The 23,330-nt window shown below is 38.8% G+C and overlaps 1 protein-coding gene across 2 annotated transcripts in view; it reads right to left on the bottom strand.

The window, feature by feature from the left end:
- The window catches only part of ZNF521 (zinc finger protein 521), a 313,802-nt gene that overhangs the window by 270,057 nt on the left and 20,415 nt on the right, over positions 1-23,330 (bottom strand). For both annotated transcript variants that reach the window (XM_040264762.1, XM_040264761.1), the window contains exon 2: positions 13,375-13,554. In XM_040264762.1, coding sequence (XP_040120696.1) covers positions 13,375-13,554 — 180 coding nt within the window. The remainder of the gene's footprint in view (positions 1-13,374; positions 13,555-23,330) is intronic.

The raw sequence follows: 23,330 nt of genomic DNA on the forward strand, positions 1-23,330 counted from the left end.
GAACACCCCAGAAGATACCAAACTCCTGTATGCTTGAGTCCCTAATATTTGCACATAACCTCACCTTATCATGTTTATACTTTAAATCATCTCTAGATAATTTATAATATGTAATACCTTGTACATTCTATGTAAATAATCTAAATTATATGTGAATAGTTGCCAGAGTTCAAGGCAAATTCAAGTTCTGCTTTTTGTAACTTTCTGGAATTTTTTCTACTGAATATTTTCAATCTATGGATTGGTTGGATCTGAAGATGGTGGCTGAATTAAAGATGCAGAACCTGAGGACGCAGAGGGTTGACTGTGCTAAGTATATGACAGACTTGGCAAGTTTCTTTTCAAAGAGATCACAAAAGCATTCTCAAAAGTCTGTCAAACTGGTAATTATAATGAGGAGGAATTTTTCAGAAGTTGAACTATAAGAATTAAGTTGGAAGGCAATCCAAGTAATACAAATATACACTTTGAATAATTGATAAATTAAATTGGAAAACTGTTTTCTTGAGTTGGCAACAAAAAATTACACCTTAGTATTTGAATGTGTAACCGTGCTTTTTGACCCCCAAGTTTTATTTTCTCCAGCTTTACTGAGATAGAATTGATATATAACAGTGTATATGTTTGTGATGATTTGACACACTTACATATTGCAAAATGATTACCATGGTAAGTTTGGTTAACACTTCTATCACCTCACATAATTACCATTTCTTTGTTGTGATGAGAACACTTAAGATCTACTCTATCAGTAACCATCAAGTATACATTAGAGTATAATTATCTACAACTACAATGCTGTGCATTAGAACCCCGGAAGTTACTCAGCTTATATGTGAGTTTACAACCAAAGGATCTGAAATTGGGATCTTGCAGAAATACCTGCCTTTCTATGTTCATCCCAGAGTTATTCACAATAGCCAAAACATGGAAACAACTTTTTTTTTTTAAATAGAGACAGCTTTAATTTACTCTTTTTCTAAAAAAAAATTTTTAAATAATTTTTATTGGAGAATAGTTGCGTCACAATGTTGTGTTACTTCCTGCTGTACAGCAAAATGAATCAGCCATACATATACATATATTCCCTCTTTTTTGGATCTCCTTCCCATTTAAGTCACCACAGAGCACTGGGTAGTTTCCTGTACAGTATAGTAGGCTCTCATTAGTCATCTATTTTACGTATAGTATTAGCAGTGTGCGTATGTCAATCCCAGTCTCCCAATTCATCCCACCCTCTCCATCCCCCATTGGGATCCATACATCTGTTCTCTACATCTGGGTCTCTATTGCTGCTTTGCAAATGACATCATCTCTGCCATTGTTCTAGATTCCACATGTGTGTGTTAATATACGATATTTGTTTTTCTCTTTCTGACTGACTTCACTGTATATGACAGTCTCTGGGTCCACCCAAGGGACACAACTTTTAAATAATTTTAACAATGATAAGCTTTTCTATAGAAAGGTTATTTTGTAAGAATGATAGAGACAGGCAAATTGGTAGCTGCTCTTACTTTCATTGTGTCTCTATTCAGGTCCCAGTTTCCAGAAGATGGGAATATCTGCTCTGTGTTCTAACATCTCCCACACCAGAAACAATGAGCGGCGGTGTCATTAAAATGGACGGAACTCCAGGAAAGCCTCATAAAAGTGACCAGCCTTCATCATGTAAATAAACTTCCATGAAAATGGACATTTCTCAAGACTAACTGGATTTTTTTTTCTTTTTGGAAAATAGTTCAGTGTACTTGCCAACTGTATACATCCTAATACTAATTATGCAATTTAAAGTTAATGAAGCTCGTCACCGCAATCATCCTTGTCTACATTTTTATTTAGTCACCAGGGGGAGCTAATACTGCTCTGTGGGTAGGTAAGAGTCTAGAATTTAGATTGTGTTAAAGGGGGAAAAATTAAATTGATGTGGTATTAAACATAACTCAAATAAGGTCCACAGTGCTGATAAGGTAAATATATCACACATGCAAAAAGAAAATTAGACATAGATCACTTTTTATTGTTAAACAAAAAAGTTATTAGAAGTTTTTAGTTAATAGAAAACACTAAAAGTCATCAGTTAGAAGAAGCTTGCTGTGCTTAATCGAGGACATATATAAACCCAGTCACTTACGGTTGTGGTCATCTTAGGGTCTCACCCCTCCAGATTTTGCACAAGTGTCCGTTTGTTGACTCTATTATTTTCTTGGTTTGAGGCACTACTATGATTCTACATTCTAACAGCTAATCATTTGCTCAAAAATATCCCATATAATTACATTATAATTATTTTGAAACAAATGTTACCTTATCCTTTTGCTCCACATATTTCCTTCTGTCCCAATATATGTTTTAGCACTTTTAATGTGTGTTCAAAGAGTTCTACCCAATAATCTACTTAAATTCACTCTACAATTCACCCTGGAGACACAATCCCTTTAAACTTCGAGGAGCTCCAGTTGGAACAAAGAGGGGAAGAGGGTTCAGAGTTTGTGAAATAATCACCTCTAATCGATCAATTTCCCCTGAAGGAAAGCTGAAAGAAAGGAGGAGTGAAGAGTTCCATCCAATTCCTTGAAGTTTAAAGGAACTAAGCCCTGAGGCACAGTGTACCAAGATTCCTGCCTTACCCTCCCAAGGCCCTATTAAGAGGTCACAGATCTCTGTGACATCCCTGCCATTCCCTAAAGACAAGAGACCCAGACATAGACTTCACACAAAGAGAAAGGACCGGGAAAGAGTCTACTCTTATCAATTCACTATTTCATAAAGGAAGTAGATATTGGTCACAAGCATCTTAAGTATAGTAATGTTAAAAAAAAATTGCAGTCATGCAAAACCATAAAAATTCAACCTCCAGGTTTTATCATGTTGAATTTCACATTTGAGAACAGGCTACATGTGCAGAACTCTTGTGTGCACATGACTGTATCCGAATAGCTAAACACGGCCCTGCTTACAACAGATTGAATGGCTGCACAGGGGCCGAGCAAATAGTTGGTCTCTTTTAATTCATCTTCCCCACAAAAGAGGCCCCACTGTTTCCACATCCCAAATCCAGCCCTTCATTTATAATCTTTACACTTCTCCACAGGGACAAACTGACAGCTTTAATTACCATCAATGACCATCAAGGACACGGTGGAAATTCTTGAAGATATTCTCCCATGGCCTGTGTTCTTGACATTTTATTTACAATTTTTTGGCAAATAAATCCTGAAACCACAGAATTGGATGATAATATGTTCATTATCAATTATACAACTAAGGCCAGACCATTTCTCTAAAACAGCTGTGGTTCCACAAGACATCTAAAGGTAACATTTTTAATACACAGACAAATAATGCTAATTCACTTCTTGAGTTCTACTCATTTCAAAATGCTAATTTCAAAAACCTCAGATTAATCAAGGAGCAGGTAATTTGCAAATACAGTTACAGCTAATACAGAATACTCTCCACTTAGGTCTTACTTGAAAAAAATACAGTGAATTCACTGATTTATTTTCTATTTCTAGGAGATTTCATCCTTTAGGAACTTTCCATTGATTATCAGTAGCTTTCTGGTGATGCACAAATTATTAAAACAGGCTGACAATAAAAGCACCTAATTTTAAAATGCACATCAAAAATAAGGAGAAATATTTCTTACACTACCCATTCAACATTCCAGCTATTTAATTTTAATATACATAATAACTCATTACTCACAGTGGAAAAATATACCTCATCCATACAGGCCTTTCATAAACCTCAATTACAATGCCCCAAAGTATTCAAAAGCACCGAGACAATAATGGATCTGAAAATGATTATTTTACATCCAAGTTTTGGTAGAGAATTTCACAAATATATCAAGAAAAGGACAATAGAAGACGTACTAATATCAAAGTTTTGCTGCAGCCCAAGCAATATGGAAATAACAAAGCTTTTATAGCAACCGACTCCTCCAAAACCAGAAAAAGGAGCTCAGTCAACCAAAGTTTGAGGTTGGAACCAATTGTGGACAATTGCTTTATCTCTGATAAATGCGTAGAGGAACTTAGGTCATGGTCCTGCTAGACCAAGAAACTGACATACTCAGCCACACCACTTTCTCTGAAACTGAGAGGAGCAGAGACTTGGTGAGTTGTTTTTCATATGATGAGGTCAATGACAGTCAAGAACAGTGGTCTCTCAAATACAGGGTATACATCCTAGGATAGAAAAGGTAGCCTGAATATTTAGCAACAATCAGAAGAGACATCAGCCATAAATAGCCACCCAGGAACAACATCCTGAGAGTAAGGAGACAAACAGTACTCCTGTCATCCTGGGCGCCCTTGCTCTTCCACTCCGTTCCCACATCTCAAAATAGCGCAAAGTCCTGTGCCCAGTGAACAGGCTTGCCGATCACCTTGTTTAATGTTAACTCATCTAATTCACACAGAACCCTCAAATTCTGACAAGTGATTTTTAAAGTTTTCTGCAAGGAAACTGCGGGATGTTAACAGGTGAGCACAAGTAATCAACAAGAAAATGGCAAATCTAGCCTTTCCACTCCCAGTAAAAGCTCTTTGTCAGCCACTGAATGAAGAGGGAGAAGATATTAATACAAACAATTTAATCAGACGTGACCAAAAGTCGGCAAAACAAAATTGAGATGATCAGGAAAGCTATCTGAAATATGGGCTGATAGACATCATTGATAATTATGAACCTCAGTGAGAAGTGTACCAACATATGTTTTCTCTTTGTGGTTTTCTGAGATAGCTCTATTAGCTCTCACAACCATTAAAATAAATTGTCAAAATAAATGAACCTATATCAGAACTTCAAAACAACATACATACATTTTTAAAATCTATTTTATCTTCACCTCATTTTTCAATTTCTATTTTTCGAGTGTTGTATCATACATGTATTTATGTAATATATTAATAAATACATATTTTGAAGATGTATCCTATATATGTTTAATCAAAAATATTGGAAACTACTGGTCTGAAAAATAAGAAGCACGTGGAGAAGGGGCTGGGGAATGTGGAAAGTGTTAATTGCTGAGTCATGTCTGACTCTTTGCCACTCCATGGACTGTAGCCTGCCAGACTCCTCTGTCCATGGGATTCTCCAGGCAAGAATACTGGAGTGGGTTGCCATTCCCTTCTCCAAGGGATTTTCCCAACCCAGGAATCAAACCCATGTCTTCTGCATTGCAGGCAGATTCTTTACCATCTGAGCCACCATGGAAACCCAATCTGTAGAGGCCACAAATTGCATTTGGGGGACTTAGAAGGATCTGAAGAAAGAATGAAGTAGGCTAAAAAACACTAAGGAAATATTTTGGGTAGGAAACAAGAAATTGATGAAAACAGAGGATAATAGGAAAATAAAATATACAATGCCTTAAGCCTAATTAATATATAAATAGATAATTAATATATAATGAACAATAACAAAGCACAAATAATGAATTAATAAAGAAATCAATGTTGAAATATGCAAACCAAAGGTATAATGCCTTAAGCCTAATTAATATAAGCTAAAGTGTTAAAATATCACATTTATTTCATTTAACTTATTTCAACTAATGATTTGAAAAGGAAAACAGCAAAACAAAGAAGTTCTAAAAACAGTTTCAATATGCTTCTGTGAAAACTATGCTTCATTCCATAAAACGTTCCTTTTCCTTATTCCCAGTGCAAACCAATTGAAACCAATCAGTATTTAAATTCCCACAACTGTATAACACATGTTCAATCACTTTCACTTTTTCTTTAAATTCTTTAGTTAAAAAAAAAAAAACAATCCAGTCTAAAAGTCTTCAGTTCACAAAATCTATGTGAAGCTTCCAAGAAGTCTCATAACTCTTAAAATCAAATTAAGTGAGCATGCTATTTTATACTGACGTGGTGTCCAATCATTGGTTCAGTGACTCTTCCTCAAAACTGTGAACCCGTACAATACCAATATTGGTAAAGGACTCACAAATCTGGCTAGGGCTAATAAATGTAATCTACAAATATCTTCTCCAAAACTACAACCAACTTGCAGTCGCACAAACCTCTACCTACCCCTCTCACCAGTAGTATGGTGGGCCAGAGGGTTAAGAACTAACACAGTGCTGTTCAGCTTTTCTGCATTTGCACCCAGCCAATTCATATTAATGGTGTGAAAGAACACTTCACAGACAACTCAAGTTTGCAAATTAGCAGGAGAGAAGAGAAAAATGACTCAGAACAACAAGCGTACAGTATTACCAAATGCACTTTACACATTTATCCTGTTAAGTGTAGCTTAGTTCTGACAATTTACAATGCTGGTTCTTACTCAGTTTTGTAAGCATAATAAAGTCTCCATAATCTCAGCCTTCCCCCCACCCCTCCAGCACCCTGCTATTAAATCTTTGTTGAGAAGTGTGATGAGACCCCTCTGGCTTCCAGCCCTCCCTACCCCCTGAGGGAATTGGCAAGAAATGATAGGGTTTGTGGATTAGGAAAATGAGAGGTTCTCTGTGCTTTTCCTTCTTTAAATATATATTTTGATAATCTGTCTTCTGCATCAGAGAGTCCCAACAGCATTAGTGTTGATTCCCCTCCCTTCCCAGCCTCCAGGAAAAACAGAGCATGGCTGGGTCGAGACAGGTGCTTTCCAACTACTGCTACAGCTGAAGAGCGGGGTTTAATTTTTCCACTTTTCCCCCTATACCTTCAAGCAGGGATGAGATAAGATTTATTTGTACATCTTGGATTGCAGACTAGAGGGCAATTGCCTTGGGAGACAAAAAAGAAGGCCATCCTGTCCCTCATCATCCTAAGGGACCGCTCTGCTGCTTCCTGGGCTAGATGCTTGTCCAAAACAGCACTCACCTTCCGGATTCCCCCTCAGCGATGAACCGCATGAGCTGTGTGTGTGATCCCCGAGATTTCTGCGCCCTTGCTGGTCTACTGTCTGTGACTTCAGTCCAGGCCACTGGTGCCTACTCACGAACTGACCTGGGGCATAACTGATGCCTGAGCTGACTTTCAAACCTGAGTCTAAAATGGATCATCCTGGTCCATATTTGACCTTCGTCTCCCAAGGCCAGGTCTAGTCTAGGCCCACTTGGCAAGTCTGTACCAGGATTTCAAAACTTTCAGTTTGGAGCGAGTCAGTTTTCACCTTGGCAGGCTCCCCCTTGGGGAGGACAGTCACCAAAGAACTGATCTCAAGTTACCACAAGCACTCAGTTCAGGATGGGAATCTTATGGCAGGGTTTCTCCCAGTTCAGGGTGAAACTACCCTGACTAACTCCCATAGGTGTCAGACCACAGAATACCTCTGCTTTCTGTTACTGTGCAAATCAGCAGGTTTTAAGACTTTTCTCTCCCAAACTACTCGATAGCTAACTCTCCTATACACATCCAGGTGCCCTCTCCTTCATACAAACTGTTCACCAAAAAGTTTTCAGGCTCTGATCTAGATGGATGTGACCACACACGTAAGTAAAGACTTCAAGATTAACAGAAGGGAAGCCAAAAGGAGTAAAGAAGAAAGCGGAGAAAACAGCAAGAGACTATAACACAGCCAGAGAGAAAAAAAGAGGGGATGTATAAAGACAACAAGGAAATGAAGAGTCTTGAAATAAGGATAGGAAGCAAAGGAAAATTAACAAAGATACAAATGAGACTACATGAAATTAAAAGAAAAAAAAGTGAAAAAGCAAAGAGTAAAATTAAAGGGGGAAAAAACCCCACAAATACTAGAGTAACATTTTGTCCTCTAGAAAAAAAGCAGAAGCACCAAGAGTTAACTCAAGCAGCAGGAAACTAAATTAGGAAGAGTAGGACCTTCTAACTTAGAGTAAAAGGTTTTAATCAAGGAAGAAGGTAAAAGCACCATATTACTTTTTTAATTAAAATGCTACCAGTGTCTTTAATCTTTTCCAGATTAGACTGAAGGGTGTGCAGGCATGCGTGCATGCTGAGCTCCTTCAGTCGTGTCTGACTCTTGGTGACCCCATGGACTGTAGCCTGCCAGGCTCCTCTGTCCATGGAATTCTCCAGGTGAGAATACTGCAGTAGAGAGCCGCGCCCTCCTCCAGGGAATCTTCCCAACCCAGGGATCAAACCCGCATCTTTTACGTCTCCCGCACTGGCAGGCGGATTCTTTACTGGTAGTGTCACTTGGGAAGCCCAGACTGAAGAGTACCCTTAGTCAACTTAACTCAAGTTTGAACTCTTAACACTTTCAGTTCAATTTGGTTCAGTTGCTCAGTCGTGTCTAACTCTTTGCGACCCCAACTGAACTGAACTGAAAGTGTTCGAGTTCAAACTTGAATTGAGCACAGACTGAAGGGTACCTTTAGTCAACCCAAGTTTGAACTCTTAACACTTTAAACAAATGTAAATCATTCCTAATTTTGTTCCTCACCCTTTTGTTCTCTCCCTGATCTTCCACTTCTGTTTTTTCCTCATCAGTCTACCACCCTCCCTAAGAAATCACCCTGAACATCAATAAATAGGACCAAGGCCCACCAGCTTTACCTCTTCTGAAATATTTCATTAAATCACACATATACCTCTGTTTTCCTTCCTTTGTTTAAAATGTTGTGGGATAAAATGATGTGAGCATAGACTAGGATTCTAAAATTTTAGAAAGCTTAAGATTAAAACACACCAAACATTTTATTAGGATTTGAGATTTTTGAAGAATAAGAATTTTTAACCCATAGGTTTTATCTTCACCATACCATGTGCTGAAAAAAAATTAGCATTTTCTGCACTGATATTAAAGTTGTATAATATATAAAGAAATATATTACTGAATACAATATATAAAGTTATTCAGGAATAATTTTTTTGCTTCTATTCTATTTCATAGAGCTGGACATAAAGATAATTCCATGGTAGGAACTCAATAAAAGGTAAACACTAAATAGAATTTGAAGGCTTTTCTTTTTTAATATTGAATTTTAAATTTAATCTTTCACACGAGAGAGATACTATCCTCACCTAAGGTAAGATTTCTTGCTGGCATAGTATAAACTGGCCGTATCAGTTGTGTTCCCATGTCTTCACCCTAATGTTAGTGTTGATTCTACATAAGTAGAGCTTCCCTTTAAAGCTATTCCACTGAAAATAGAATCATATTAACAGTGCACTTAATGGGATTTTCCAAAAATTATGCATTCTGAGGAGAAAATGCACTAAATGAAGTCAATTAAGTGTACATGAGTTAGAAAATGCAAATAAATCCACAAAGAATACCTATACACACCCAACAGAATGCTTAACTTGAAAAGGCAAGCAAAACAAATGTTATCAAGGACACACAACTTGAACTCTCAGACAATGCTGGTGAAAAGTAAAATGGTGCAACCACTTGTGATAAAGATTTAGAAGTTTTTCACATAGTTAAATATACCCTACCCTGTGATCCAGGATTTCTACTCCTACTTAACTCAAGGGAAATAAAACATTCGTCCACAAAAAAGACCTGTATAGGAAGGTTCACAACAACTTTATTTATGATAACCAAAAACTAAAATAACCAAAATGTCTAGCAATAGGAGAATAGAAAACAAATGATGATACATTAATAGGCTGGAATACTACACAGAAATAAAAAAGAACAAACTTCTTATACATACAAGAATGAATCTTACAGATAGTATGCTGAACGAAAAAAAACAGACACAAAATAAGAGTACATACTGTGTGTACTTATTAGAAGTTCTAGAAGAGACAAAACAAACCTGTAGTTAAAAACTTAAAAGCTAGTTACTTTTGCTGGAACATTAGTGACTGGAAGAGTCAAGAGAAGAGAAATTTCTAGGAAATTATCTTAAGAGGGATATGGGTCACATGGGTATATGTATTTTATCAAAACTCATCAAATGGTACCCTGAGGACTTATAAATTTCATTCTATATAGATTTTATATTATAAATTATAGCATTAATAATTATAAACAACTATTAAACTCTAGTCAGTTGGCCTGCTTATCCTGATGATATGAGTAAGCAATTTTTAAACTACTTACTGTGTGTTCTAGACTCAGCAATTGAGTACATATATTGAGGATAATGGAAGCTAGGTGGCTCACTACTCGAGAAGGCAGTAACAAACGTGGAGAGAAAAAAGACTGGGATGTTCCACAGGTGCTAGACTGAAATGATGGGTATCAGTAGAGACATGTGGTTCTTGTTAGAGAGGGAAAAATACAAACATGTGTATATGTTTGTGTATATGTACATTTTATAAGCTAAATATAGTTTATAAATACAGGTATTATACTAAGGTATTATAATACAGGTATTATACTAAGTGCTAAGTCACTTCAGTCCTGTCTGACTTTTTGCAACCCTATGGACTGTAGCCCACCAGGCTCCTCTTATTCATGGGATTCTCCAAGCAAGAATATTGGAGTGAGTAGTCATGCCTTCCTCCAGGGGATTGAAACCACTTCTCTTGTTGTCTCCTGCTTTGGCAAGCAGGTTCTTTAACATTAGCACCACTTGGGAAACTCATTATACTAAATACACATATATATTTCCTAATTCTATCTGCTGAGATGGTTTATAACCAATGATATATCTTTATCAATGAGCACACATAGTGTCCATATCTTGATTTCTAAATACCTCTGTCCTCTTGAAGGAACCAGGGCTCCTTGAACAGAAGATTGATTAGGAGTAGAACATGAGGAGCGTAGAGCATCTGTCTGAAGGAGAAACTGAATCTATCCTCAAATAAAGACAGAGACATATTAAGATGACACAGGGTCCAGTTTGAAGGGACTACTACTGATCAAATTTCAGTGAATCTGAGCAAGTAATGATAGTAATGAATTACGACCCATGAAAGAAAATAAAAACCCAAATACCATGGTGACATGAACACAAAAATCAATGAATGAATAAGAAATTGTAGTCAAAGGCCAACAAATAAATACAAAAATTATAAAGCTAAAGTGGATATTTCATGAGAATGAAAATATTTACATAGTGTCAAAGTGAAAGTTGCTCACTCCTGTCTGACTCTTGGCAACCCCGTGGACTGTAGCTTGCCAAGCTCCTCTGTCCATGGAATTCTCCAGGCCAGAGTACTGGAGTGGGTAGCCATCTCTTCTCCAGGAGATCTTCCTGACCCAGGAACTGAACCAGGGTCTCCTGCATTGCAGGTAAATTCTTTACCAGCTTAGCTACCAGGGAAGCCCCAAAGTATCTTCCCACAAATTGCTTATTATATTTACCAGGGGAAAACAACTTTTGAACACTGGAGAAAGTTGGCATCCACCACTTAAAACAAGTATTCAGTGTTAACCCCATCAACACTGGTAAAAATGAACATCCAAATACTTCCTGACCTGATGAACTGAGAAGGGCCCAACATCACTTTGGTGGTATTCCTACCATGGAAGTATGTCTGACTCTTAGCTGCTCAGTCCTGTCTGACTCTGCAACTCCATGGATTGTATCCTACCAGGCTCCTCTGTCCAGGAATTTTCCAAGCAAGAACATTGGAGTGAATAGTCATTCCCTTCTCCAGGGATCGAACCTGGGTCTCCTGCATTGCAGGCAGATTTTTTACTGTCTGAGCAACCAGGGAAGCCCCATGGAAGTATAGAAGCTAAATATAACCATAAGGAAACATCAAACAAACCCAATTATACATAGGCATTTTATAAAATGCTGGGAGTTACTCTCAAAAAATGAGATCATTTCAGGTGAAAGGAGAAAGGAGAGACATGACAATTAAAAGTTATGCACGGTCCTGAATCCCAAAGGAGAAAAAGCAAACAACAAACAAAAACCTCTAAATGACATTATTGGGACAACTGTTGAAATTTAAATATTGGTTGTGGATTAGATAACAGTAGTCTGTGTTAAATGTGAACTTCCCTCATTTTGATTAAGTGTGCTGTAGTCATGTAAGAGAATGTATTTATTCTTAGGAAGTACACAGGATATATTTAGAAGGGTGTGAAGTCTCCAACCTTCTCTCAAATGACTAAGAAAAAAAATTAATGAGACAATGACAGAGCAAAGAGGGTAAAATACAAACAACGTGAGAATCAGATAAGTGGTAAATGAGAGTCACATATAATATCTTTGCAATTTTTCTATAAGTTTGGAATTATATCAAAAGAAAAGTTATCAAAACCCTAAAAAATATGTACACAGTCAATGTTTATATAAGCTTTGTAGATTTTCAAACTTACATTCCAAAAAAATGATAATAGGTTTTCTGAAAGAAAGAAGAGTCTAATAAACATGCTCACTGCAATCCCTTTTTGAAAAGCAACAGTGCACTTCAATAAAGAAGCCTTTTTAATTGGATTTAATCCAATATTTCCATAATAATCTGTTCAGGAAACCTGGTTAAAATGGAACACCTATTAAAATCTTGCAAAATTATCAACATTCTGTGGAAAACAGTTGCAGAACCACTTGTCTAATAAATACATTTCCTACACATGGTTAGTTGAAGAAAGATTTGTGCTAGGAAAATAAGAAAAAGAGATCTACAAACACACACACATACACACCGGGGCAATGTCAGTATCAAATAATAAGAGAAAAATGACACGAATATAAAAAGAGATGTCTATATAAAATGTCCCTCCAACCTTGTATAGTTATGTTCCTGCAGGATATATTTTTAAAGAGAGTATAACTTTGGTAACTGAGTTTTACTTTTATCCAACCATTAACTTGAACACGTCCTGTTTCTTGTCATTTTAAATCTGATTTTTACCGTGAAATGTAGACGAGAATAGTTGCCATGACTTAAGTGAGCACCTTCTGTGGGCCAGGCACTGTGCAAGGCTTAAAGAATAGAGTGATGAACAAGACAGAGTTCCTGCCACCCATGAGCTTCCAGTCTAATGAGGGAGATGGAAAAGTTAACACATGCATTGAACACTGTGATATTCATGACTAAGCATCAGGGTTTACAGGGCAAAAAAGGCACTAAACTCAGCAAAAAGTGACTGATGAGGAAAAGTTTTCTTAAGGAGACGTTTAAACTAAATGAAATTCATGCATGCTAAACTTCTGGGAAAACATATTCAGAAGGCATTCTTAAACTTTATCTTAGCCACCCCTTGTTAGGTTCTCCATCTACATAGTTTAAAAGAATACATCACTGTTGCTTTTTAAAAAGGAAACGAAAACATATCCATTAGCTATCAAAATCTAGGTACACTTCAAAATCTAAGGATGACTGCGACACTGAATTTGCCATAAACCATTATCTTAGAAGTCTTTCTAAAGCACTTCCAGACTTACCTAGGTACTCAAGTGTAAGAATAAAACAGCTGGAAGACAACAGAAGAGAAAGGAACAAACTGAAAAAAAAAAATCAGCAACAGAACAGTGTGAGGAGACAAGAAGTGATAAGTACTGTTTACCTGTCAGCTGACATTGATTGATCTTGTGCTCTGTGATATCGCTCAGTGACCCGAACACCTGGAGGCAGCTGTCACAGCTGTGCACAGCCTCGTCCTCTAGCTCCTCCCCGTCTTCCGGCCTCTTCTTACAGTCTATTGCTTCTCCATCTTCAGTCTTGTCTTCAAGTTTACAGTTGGGGTCTGAAAAAAGAAATCAAGACTGTAAGCATGGGGTTGAAAGACAGGTTCTTTTCAAGTCACTTTTAATCTTGCTACCCAAAACAGAAACACCTTCTCCCTTGAAGCTGCAAAAGGAGGGCTTTATTGCAGATTTTATTTCAAAAGCATCCAAAAATGAGTCTTCCCTAAAATCTGTCAGTTCCTGATGACGGGAGCATCTCTCCTCCAATACGCAGCCCTTTTCCCAACCCCTTTCAAATAATTTGCCACCCTTAAGGTTAACTTTGACAATTTTTTCACAGCCTTTTTTTTTTTTTTTTTTTTTTACTTACAAGAGAGAGATAAATCACTTTTGAAATTAAACAGTCTCCAATGCAGAGGGGAAAAACCACCGTGCTTGAGAATGAATTCCTTTTCTGCTAAATATACTCTTTCACAGGAAATTACCAGAATTAGCCAAAAGTCTAGAATAAGCTAAGCTAATTACCATAGGCACGAAATTGACCTTTACTTATAAACTGGTCAAAACACACAGTTACCCCATTATTTGTTAGACGGCAATAGCAAAATAAGCTCTGCCACACAGCCAAACATTCTTACAAGCACAAATTCAAGTGTAAATACATTGGTATGTCTCTTGGTTTCAAAATCATCAAAAAACAAAACCAAATATACAAAGAGCAATTACAGATTATAATTGAGTCAACAACTTCAATTGACATTACCAGCCTCAAAGAGCTAAATAGTGGGAAAACTGAAAATAGTTCCATTCTAACCCTAAGAATGACACACAAATATCAAGAGGGACTAAGACAGCAAAACACGTGTGACGTTTTCCCTTGGAGCTCAATAAATACTTCGCGATTTCTTACACTGTCTTTTGCCTCACTTTAGAGAAGTACCCCCAAATATTTTAGTGCCACCGCTCCTCTGTGCAGGAAAGCAGAGGAAAAGAGAGAATGCCTCTTTAAGGAAAATTGGGATAATAAAGTCTGTGACTTTGTTTACAGAACATTCATTTCGAATAGCAAAAAGTCCTCCAAAGTCAGAAGTAAATTATGTCTCAAAACAGAGTTTTCAGTGAAATAGTTACAAAAGAATTGTATCAAAGTACCTAAGAAATATGTAACATGTTTTCTGTAGTCAGTTTTTTTAATATGGAGGATAAATATTTGAAATATTGCAATCCAGAATTCACAGAATCAAATGAGCCCAGACTTCATTGGAAAGTCAATGAATGCCATCAGCCCCCTATCTGGCTGTCGAAATTTCTGCCACTCTGCATGCCAGTTGCTTCTGCGAACCTGCTTCTACAACTCACAGTGCTGCCCTTTGGCTGGCAGTTGCTCCAAAGCCTTTCTTCACATCTGTAATAAACTTAACTATATCATCACCCTTCAAACGATTCCCAAATGCCCAAATCAACTTGCATTTCAACAATGATCTCTTGGGTTCATGAGGCAAAAGCAGAATCCCCAATTCAAAGAGCAAGGAGTTTTTGTTTGTTTTCAAACAAGAACGTCGGGTTAAAGTAAACTGATAATTTGGGTTGATTTTTCATCTGGAAAATTATTATCTCCATACGCTATGCAGTGTCCGTTTCAATATACTGAGTTATAGACTGCTCATCCCTGGGGGAGTAATCACAGGACCTTTTTCATTTGCCCTGTCCTTTGCCCAGCACAGCACTATGTTGGGGTGAGTGCTTAGTAAATAGTATTTAATGATGACGAGAAGGGAGAGGAGAGAGGAAAAAAGGAGTACATTAAAAAGTCCTTTCCTAGTATTTTTCCTGTGAATGGGAACAGATCAGTTACCTCCAAATTCAAAAGCATCTACATGCTTATATCTTCGAAAGCTGATGCAACGTCAAAGCTTCACATTTGCCTTTGCTGGTTTCAAATGTTTCATCTAGCGCTACAGACGCAACAAATAGGTAATGGTTCAAAGAGCTCCAACAAGCTAAAACCAAGTGGTAAAATACTGCCAAATTAGAGCCACTCGGAAAATAAGTTAAGTGTCCGCACTACGGCGAACTGGCCCCCACACCCATTCAACCCTTGGTGGAAGGCAGCAGATGCATACTGAACACTCTCGGTTATTTAGCATCAGTTTCCAGCTTCTCATAAAACTGACAGCACTCAGGGAAATGTGGGGGCTGGGTCTGAATTTTAATATGATTATTTAAATGCTACGCATCAAGTCTGCAGGCCTGTTTGTTTTTAAATAAGGAGACACTCTGAATACTTTAAGTAGTATGCAGAGAAAATGATAAGAACTTGCCTTCCTTATTATTCAAGAATATGGGCACTTTACACGAATCCAAATAAAAAATATCAAACAAATAGGAAAGCCTGCATGATGCTTTAGGTCTTAACAGCTAAGGAGTGACCCCGGTCCATGCTTCTGACATTGTGGCTAGTTATTAAAATCAGGGTCATTTTAAGACTAATAAAAAATGGTTTTGCTTCCACTTCTGCATTTACAGATAGAATCCTTCAGGGACTGAAGTCAGTCAAGCTTATTCACTTCTGCTGCAACTTCAGGATGCAAGCTCCAGCCAACTGGTGAATTTGTTTTTAGGTCACCACTTAAGAGGGACCCTCTGGGGGGTGGGTGCGATTACAGCCTCTGATGCCTTAGTGTAGTATAATGAGCTCCGGAATCTCAGGCTGTCTCCTAACGAGTAGATTGTTGTTGTGTGTGTGTGTTTTTTTTTTTTTGCCAACCTCCCTGTCCATGAAGAATTTGCTCTTGCCCATTCTAAAGATGAGTTTATTTGTGTTACAAGTTTCCATTCCTAGTGGTGCTGGAAGATTCCAGAAAGCTTACATTGTCAACCATTTCTTTCCCACAGGTGGCTACACTTCAATAATTGCACATGGCCTTAGTTAGGTAGTTTTTATAAAGTCCTTTGAGAGTCAATCATAAAAAATAATTGTATTACTCTGCTAGCCATTCAAACCTCTGACTTCAACCTAAGGGGTTATAAATACAGGGTCTGTGCCTGTGAACACTGCCCCACCCCCAACACCACTGCAGGACGGACAGCTCTTGTTGTACTACAAACCTTCCCAAAGGGCAATAATTTAAAGTACCTGCACATCTCCCCTCCCTGCGCTGCAACTACAAACTCCATCACAGCTGCAGGCACCATTCTGTCCGCTGCCCTGAAGGAGGCCACCCAAACGTGTTTCATCCATCACACACAACCTCACACGCCCAGCCAACTTTCTGGCTCATCCCTTCTGAAAGGGCCCTATGAGACACTGGGCTTAACAATGTTTGAACTTGGATAAAGGCTTAATTTTGGAACAAAGACACGATTATTATTATAAAAATAAATGGCGGCTCTCTGTTTTCAATTGTGTTAACATTACTTATAAATGGAAATTTAAAAGAAAGTGTGATTTTTTTCCCCTTATTATGTTCCCTGGCAGGTGGTTTCTTCCTTCTTCTCATCCTCTTCTTCATAAGGGTTGTTATTGCTACAACTTGGTTTAATAAAATTACAACTTTGGGGAAAATGAAAAATTGCACTGCTTAAAAGTGTTGGAGGCAATAAACCCATGGACTTCAATTAATTTCAAATGTGGGATCAGTTTAAGGCCAACCAGCAGAAATTCTATTCTGTCCATGTAAAAATGAGGTTTCACCACATTTACTTTTTATAACCTATATAAAAGTCAAGTAAAAGTAATGAATATCTAAAAGCCATCTCAGCGGACTGGCAAAGACTATCTGTATTCTTGAAACTCATCCTACATATTTCTCTCTGTGCAACAAGGATCCCAGGCCTGATCAAAGTTAAGAAATGTCAAACCACTGAGAAAACAGCCCAATTTCCAATCCATCTCACTGCCTAGAAATGGACCTCCTTCCAAGCCACTTTTGCATGGAAAAGCACTGGCAAAAGTAAGAAAAACTAAGAGATCATGTGGTTATAATTATTACCAGGCAAGGAATATTTCTGCAGCTCAGTGGTAAAGTAAAACTCTGTCGCTTTCTGCTCCCAATAGTGTCCATCGCAAAACAACTGCCTCATTAAATCTCTGCAGTAAGATTAATATGCCGTAGCCGCACTACATTTATAACTTGGTACTCTATAAAAAGCACATTTAATGGTAAGAGCCAGAGCCTAGATACAAAGTATTACTATAAAAACTTCTGGCAGCAAGTACACAGTGCAGGCCCTCTGTCCTTCTTGCCGGAGATATAAATGAGGCTTTTTCCTGGTGGATTCTAAGCATGAGGCCCTACCTTACAAACCAGTCTGTTTTTACAAGAGTGGCAGAAACACAGGATTCAGAGGATGATGTAAATATGAATGCAAGAAGACTATTTAACAACTAAGATTGGCAAGAGATGAATGAACCCAAAATACTCCACTTACACACACGCAAACTTAAAAACTGGACCATTTCCTAACAGTTTGTTCTCTGGTCATAGCCAGCTTTTCACCAGATTAAACAACCATGGCATGAATTACTCAATCTTAAAGCAACCCACACAGTGCCAGTAAGTTCAAGAAAATACCAGCTAAAATATGCACACTGCCTTAAAAAAAGAACAAGTCTTGGCTTCTTGTGAATACCATGACCTCTTGGATCTGAATCGCCTAAAACTACAAAACACTATATGTTCAATAAAAACTGAGCTCAACACGACATTATTAGTAGACTAGTAAAAGTATGTTTTTGTTATTTTGGAAAGCTGCCTAAGTTCTCTCTTCCTAGGATATCTTCTGAAAAAAAAAAAAAAAAGCATTATAACCCTAGTGTCTTATTTTCAGGAACTCTATGATGAATAAGTCAACAGATAATTTAAACACATGCATTCCACACTCAAATGTCCCCAGGTTGCTACGAATGATGCACCAATAAGCTTGAACAATGATGAACAATAAGCTTGTGCCCCAAATAATGGATTGTCTAATGTTCACATATAGTCACAGTGACTGGTCTTCTAAGATTTACTGAAGTCCCACACCTAAAAAGTAAACCAGAGATGACTCTTATTTAGAGCAAACCATGTCTGAAAGCACTCCTACCCTAGCACGCCTGTGTACTCAGTGGCTTCAGGTGTGTCCAACTCTTTGTGACCCCATGGACTGTAGCCCACCAGGCTCTTCTGTCCATGGGATTCTCCAGGCAAGAATACTGGAGTGGGTTGCCATTTCCTTCTCCAGGGGATCTTCCCTACCCAGGGATCGAACACACATCTAATGTATCCCACGCACTGGCAAGCAGATTCTTTACCACTGTGCCACCTGGGAAGCCTCTAGAAGTGTGCTCAGATTCCATCAACTGGTGTATCCGGATGCTAAGAAGATAGGAAAAGTTACCTTTGGGCTACAAAGAGTTAAAGAGGAGCCTTCCTCCTTTACCAAAGGGTTAAAAAAAAAAGGGGGGTGGGATCATTATTTTGTGCTTTCTGGGCTCTACATATGCATTCTAACTGGAAGTCCCATAAGATGAGAACAGACTTGGGGAAAATAAATCATCCATTGTTATAAAATCACAAGCAGACTCTGATGAAGGAACAGGGCTGTCTGGACCCCACCTGCCTGCTACTCTGCTGCCTCCCCTTTTTCTACTGTCAAGAAAAAGTAAACAAACGAAACAAAAGCAAGAGCCCTCTGAGGTGGTCAAGGATGCACATGCCCCAACTTTGGCCTCAGCTGGCAGAACGGGGACCATCGAGGCTGAGACCCGGTGATGACAGCAGGTCCAGGGAGCTCAAGGAATCGCGGATACAAACGGGCTCTTTTTACTTTTCCTACAGTGTTTATGTTCTAACCACTCTATTCTCTGAAAGTTGTTAAACTGTTTTAAAGAAAAAAGAGGGGAAGAGAGAGAGAGGGAAAAAAGCTGCCAGTACTCGCTGTACTTTTCTTTCCTGCCTCAAATCTCGTATAGAAAGAATTATCTCTATGTTAAACAAAATCACACAGTCGGAGTCTAGAATTTCGGTAGTTTTGCTTGATTGTTCTGCAGGTCTATCACGATCCTTGAAGATCAAAGAGAAACATCTCAGATGCTCTGTTAGGAAGGGACACATGCCAAATATGAATGGACTGCCACTCTTCTTTATCCAGTGAAATTCCTCACAGGAGGATGCTGAGTGGGAGGAAATTAGCCTTGGGAGAGGTTAAAACACACACAGAGACACATACACTCCGAAAACTACACACTCACACTTTGGAAGCAAATAAAGTTTCTCTTCTTCCAATCAGAATCCTACTCAGATTTCCTTCCTCGACTTCATCCTTATTTATCTTTAACATGAAATTTAGAAGAAAGCAATCGCAGCACTCTAACTTCATAAAGAGTATTTATAAACAGATTCCTGCCTTAATCACTTAACCTTCAATTTGAGTGACTGTGGCTATCTTGTTACACCTTCAGCAAACAAACATTTACTGAGCATCCACATAGTAAGAGGCATTTGGCTAAGGCCCTGGGCTTCCCAGGTGGTGCTAGTGGTAAAGAACCTGCCTGTCAATGCAGGAGACATAAGAGACGTGGGTTTGATTCCTGGGTGGGGAAGTTCCTCTGGAGGATGGCACAGAAACCCACTCCAGTGTTCTTGACGGAGAATCCTATGGAAAGAGGAGTGGTCAATAGAGTAGCAAAGAGTCAGACACAACTGAAGCAACTCAGTTCGTGCATGCACACACACCGGAGATGCAAAGTCTAAGACCTGGTCCTTGTCCTAAGGAGCTTAAAATCTTCTGCAGAGCTTCCCAACCAGTGGGTCAAAAGGGGGTTCAGGTGTTCAAGGAAACTGACTCCACCCTCCAAGTGGCCAGGTTACAGCTAGAGATAATGGGACACTGGCAGGCCAATTGCTTCTCCATTTACCCAAGTGTTTCCTTCAAAATGTTTCATGTTTCCATGTGTGCCATGACATGAGAAGGGCTGGGAAGCACTGGGGCAGAGAAAGGGAGGGATGAATAAACCGATAACTGCAGAAGGTGGTGCTCAGCTGGAGAAGCTTTTCAGTTAGATGGAGCAGTGCAGAAAAATGTTAGCTAAAGAGGAGCAGCGTTGGGCTGTCTTAAAGGATGAGTAGCACTGAGGACGGGCTTCCCTGCTGGCTCAGCTGGTAAAGAACCCCCCTGCAATGCGGGCGATCTGGATTTGACCCCTGGGTTGGAAGATCCCCTAGAGGAGGGCATGGCAACCCACTTCAGTGTTCTTGCCTAGAGAATCCCCATGGACAGAGGAGCCTGGTGGGCTACAGTCCATGGGGTTGCAAAGACAGGACTGAGCGACTAAGCACAGCACAGCACAGCACAGCGCTGACAAGTGATAGATGGCACTCCAAAAAGAGGAAATGGGGGACTCCCCTGGTGGTCCAGTGGCTAAGAATCCACCTTGCAATGTAGGAGACATGGGTTCAGTCCCTGGTGGGGGAAGTAAGACCCCACATGGCTTGGTGCAACTGAGCCCAGGCCTTAATTGGTGAGTCCATGCAATGCAATGGAATATCCCACATGACACAAGTAAGACCTGATGCAGCCAAATAAATACATACTTTCTTTTTTTTTTTTTTAAAGAGGAAACATATGTAAAGGCAGAGATGCAAAACATGATGCTTTCCAAGAAGCACAAGTTCTTCTATGCTACTCAAATGAGGGGCTCTGGATAGAATGGAAGGAAATGGGAGCAGTGGCAGAGACGAGGCTGGAAAAATGAGCGGCTCACGAGGGAACTACTGTGGGCTAAATAGTCAGATATTAACCTGGTGCTATGAGAAATCACTGGAGGACTTTAAGGAAAGTGACTGATTTCATGTACATTTTAGAGAGATGCCCCACTGGTGATTAACAAGAAGGTTTGGAAAGAGACCAGAACTGGAAGCAAAGAGACCAGTATGGTGACTCTGACACAATGCAGGGAGGAAGTGCAGAGAAAGCAAGATAAATCAGTAGCAGAAAGGGTTAATGGGAGGCACCCCAGAAACAGGATCTGGAGGACTTCAGAGGCACTGTGGGCCTAAGAAAAGGGGGAGCCGGCTCAGTGACAGCCAGGCAGAAGAAGAAGAACTTGCTGTCTTGGCTTTAAGACAAGTGTATTAACCAAGGCTAATTAAACAGGTGTATGAACCACGGCTTTTTTCACTATCTTCATACCCAGATTTCACCTTTTATCTGTAATCCCAATAAAGCCAAAGCTGCATAGAGATTGGACAGAAATACCACAATCACACCAGCTAACTTTTTAATCTAATGGGAGAGATTTGCAAAGGCCCGCTGATACTTCCTGGGACTTAAAAGGTCTTTGGTGAGATTCCTTTTACTTTGGTCTTGTTTCAAACACACATAAGGCCAAGGGAAAATAAATCCAAAATTTGACTAAAAACAAAAACAGATACTGATTCTAATAGCTCTCTTTTATTCTCTTTTAGGGGGAGGAAAAGAAAACATTAACTCTTAGTTTAAATTACTATGATTCCGCATGTAGTTCATGATCCTTTCTGAGAGACAACGTGATACACTAGACCACTACTGTCAACAATATAAACCCAAGTGAATACATTAAAACATTCACATTAAAAGGCTCAGCCCTGGGACTTTCCCTGGTGGTCCACCGGTTAAGAATTCGCCGAGCAAAGCAGGGAACATGGATTCAATTCCTGATCAGAGAACTAGGATCCCACATACTGAGAAAAAGAGCAACTAAGCCCACTTGCCCCAACTAGTGAGTCCATGCACCACAACTAGGGTCCGTGCCCGGAAAGGAACCATCCCGCCTGACGCAACAAAAACCTAGAGTGTCGCAACTAAGACCCGAAACAGACAAATAATAAAATAAATAAATAAGTATATTTTTAAAAAGAAACAAAAGGCTTAGGCTTCATGTGGAAGAAAATAGAGCAAGAAACCACAAGAATGATAAGTCAGCCTGACAAACATGAGGTGGAAACACTTCAAACGGGTACACAAAATCAAAATCATCTAGCCTAATAGAGAAAAAGACTACCCTGGAAAGGTTTCGTTCTGGTTTTCCCCTAGATGAAGGGTTTTCGGTGATCTCTCCCATGTCTTTTTATTGTTGTTGCTGTTTTGTTTTGGGGGGCTTCTTGGCAAACACCTTTCTTCTCACCAGATTTGAGTCCCCTCATTCTTCCACTCAGCCTGGTGCCTTCATGTTCAACATCACTGGCTCACTGGGAAGGGGCTGGTAATATACCTGGAGTATAGTCCCTAACTCCCTACAAAAACCGACAAACAAAACCAACTTCTACATCCCTAAGCTCAACCTTCAACCAAGTCCATGGACCCTTTGTTCCATTTTATATTAGAAAAATATTACATAAAGTTATTGTTAATATCCAGATACACTGGTCTAATTTTCTACAGCCAAGTGATTTTAAAACTGCTAAAAATCTACTCGGGAGGAAAACAAATTACTTAAAAACACTTATGTGTAGTTTTTAGCACGTAATGACCAGGTATCCTGAAAAATGCTTCTTAGGGCAACTACAACAATAAATGAAACATGTTTGTGAACCTAGCATTCAGACATCTGGATATCTGGGGAAAAGTCTACTTATTTTTTCTTTAAATCTCATCAGTAAGCCTCAAGTATAGGATTAATAGCATAGCGAGGAAGTATTACTCCACCCAGGCAAAGAAAATCTGAAAAGAAAAACTTTATATTCCAGACATCATATTTTCTGATATTTCTCCCAACTGTTCTTATGACTTCAGCTATTTTCTCTAATGCCAATTCAATTGTAACAATATTTCTTAATTGGACACTTAAAGTTAACTATCTCAACACTTACTG

The sequence above is a fragment of the Oryx dammah genome, unplaced genomic scaffold (genome assembly GCF_014754425.2).
Source record: "Oryx dammah isolate SB20612 unplaced genomic scaffold, SCBI_Odam_1.1 HiC_scaffold_22, whole genome shotgun sequence".
Lineage (NCBI taxonomy): Eukaryota > Metazoa > Chordata > Mammalia > Artiodactyla > Bovidae > Oryx > Oryx dammah.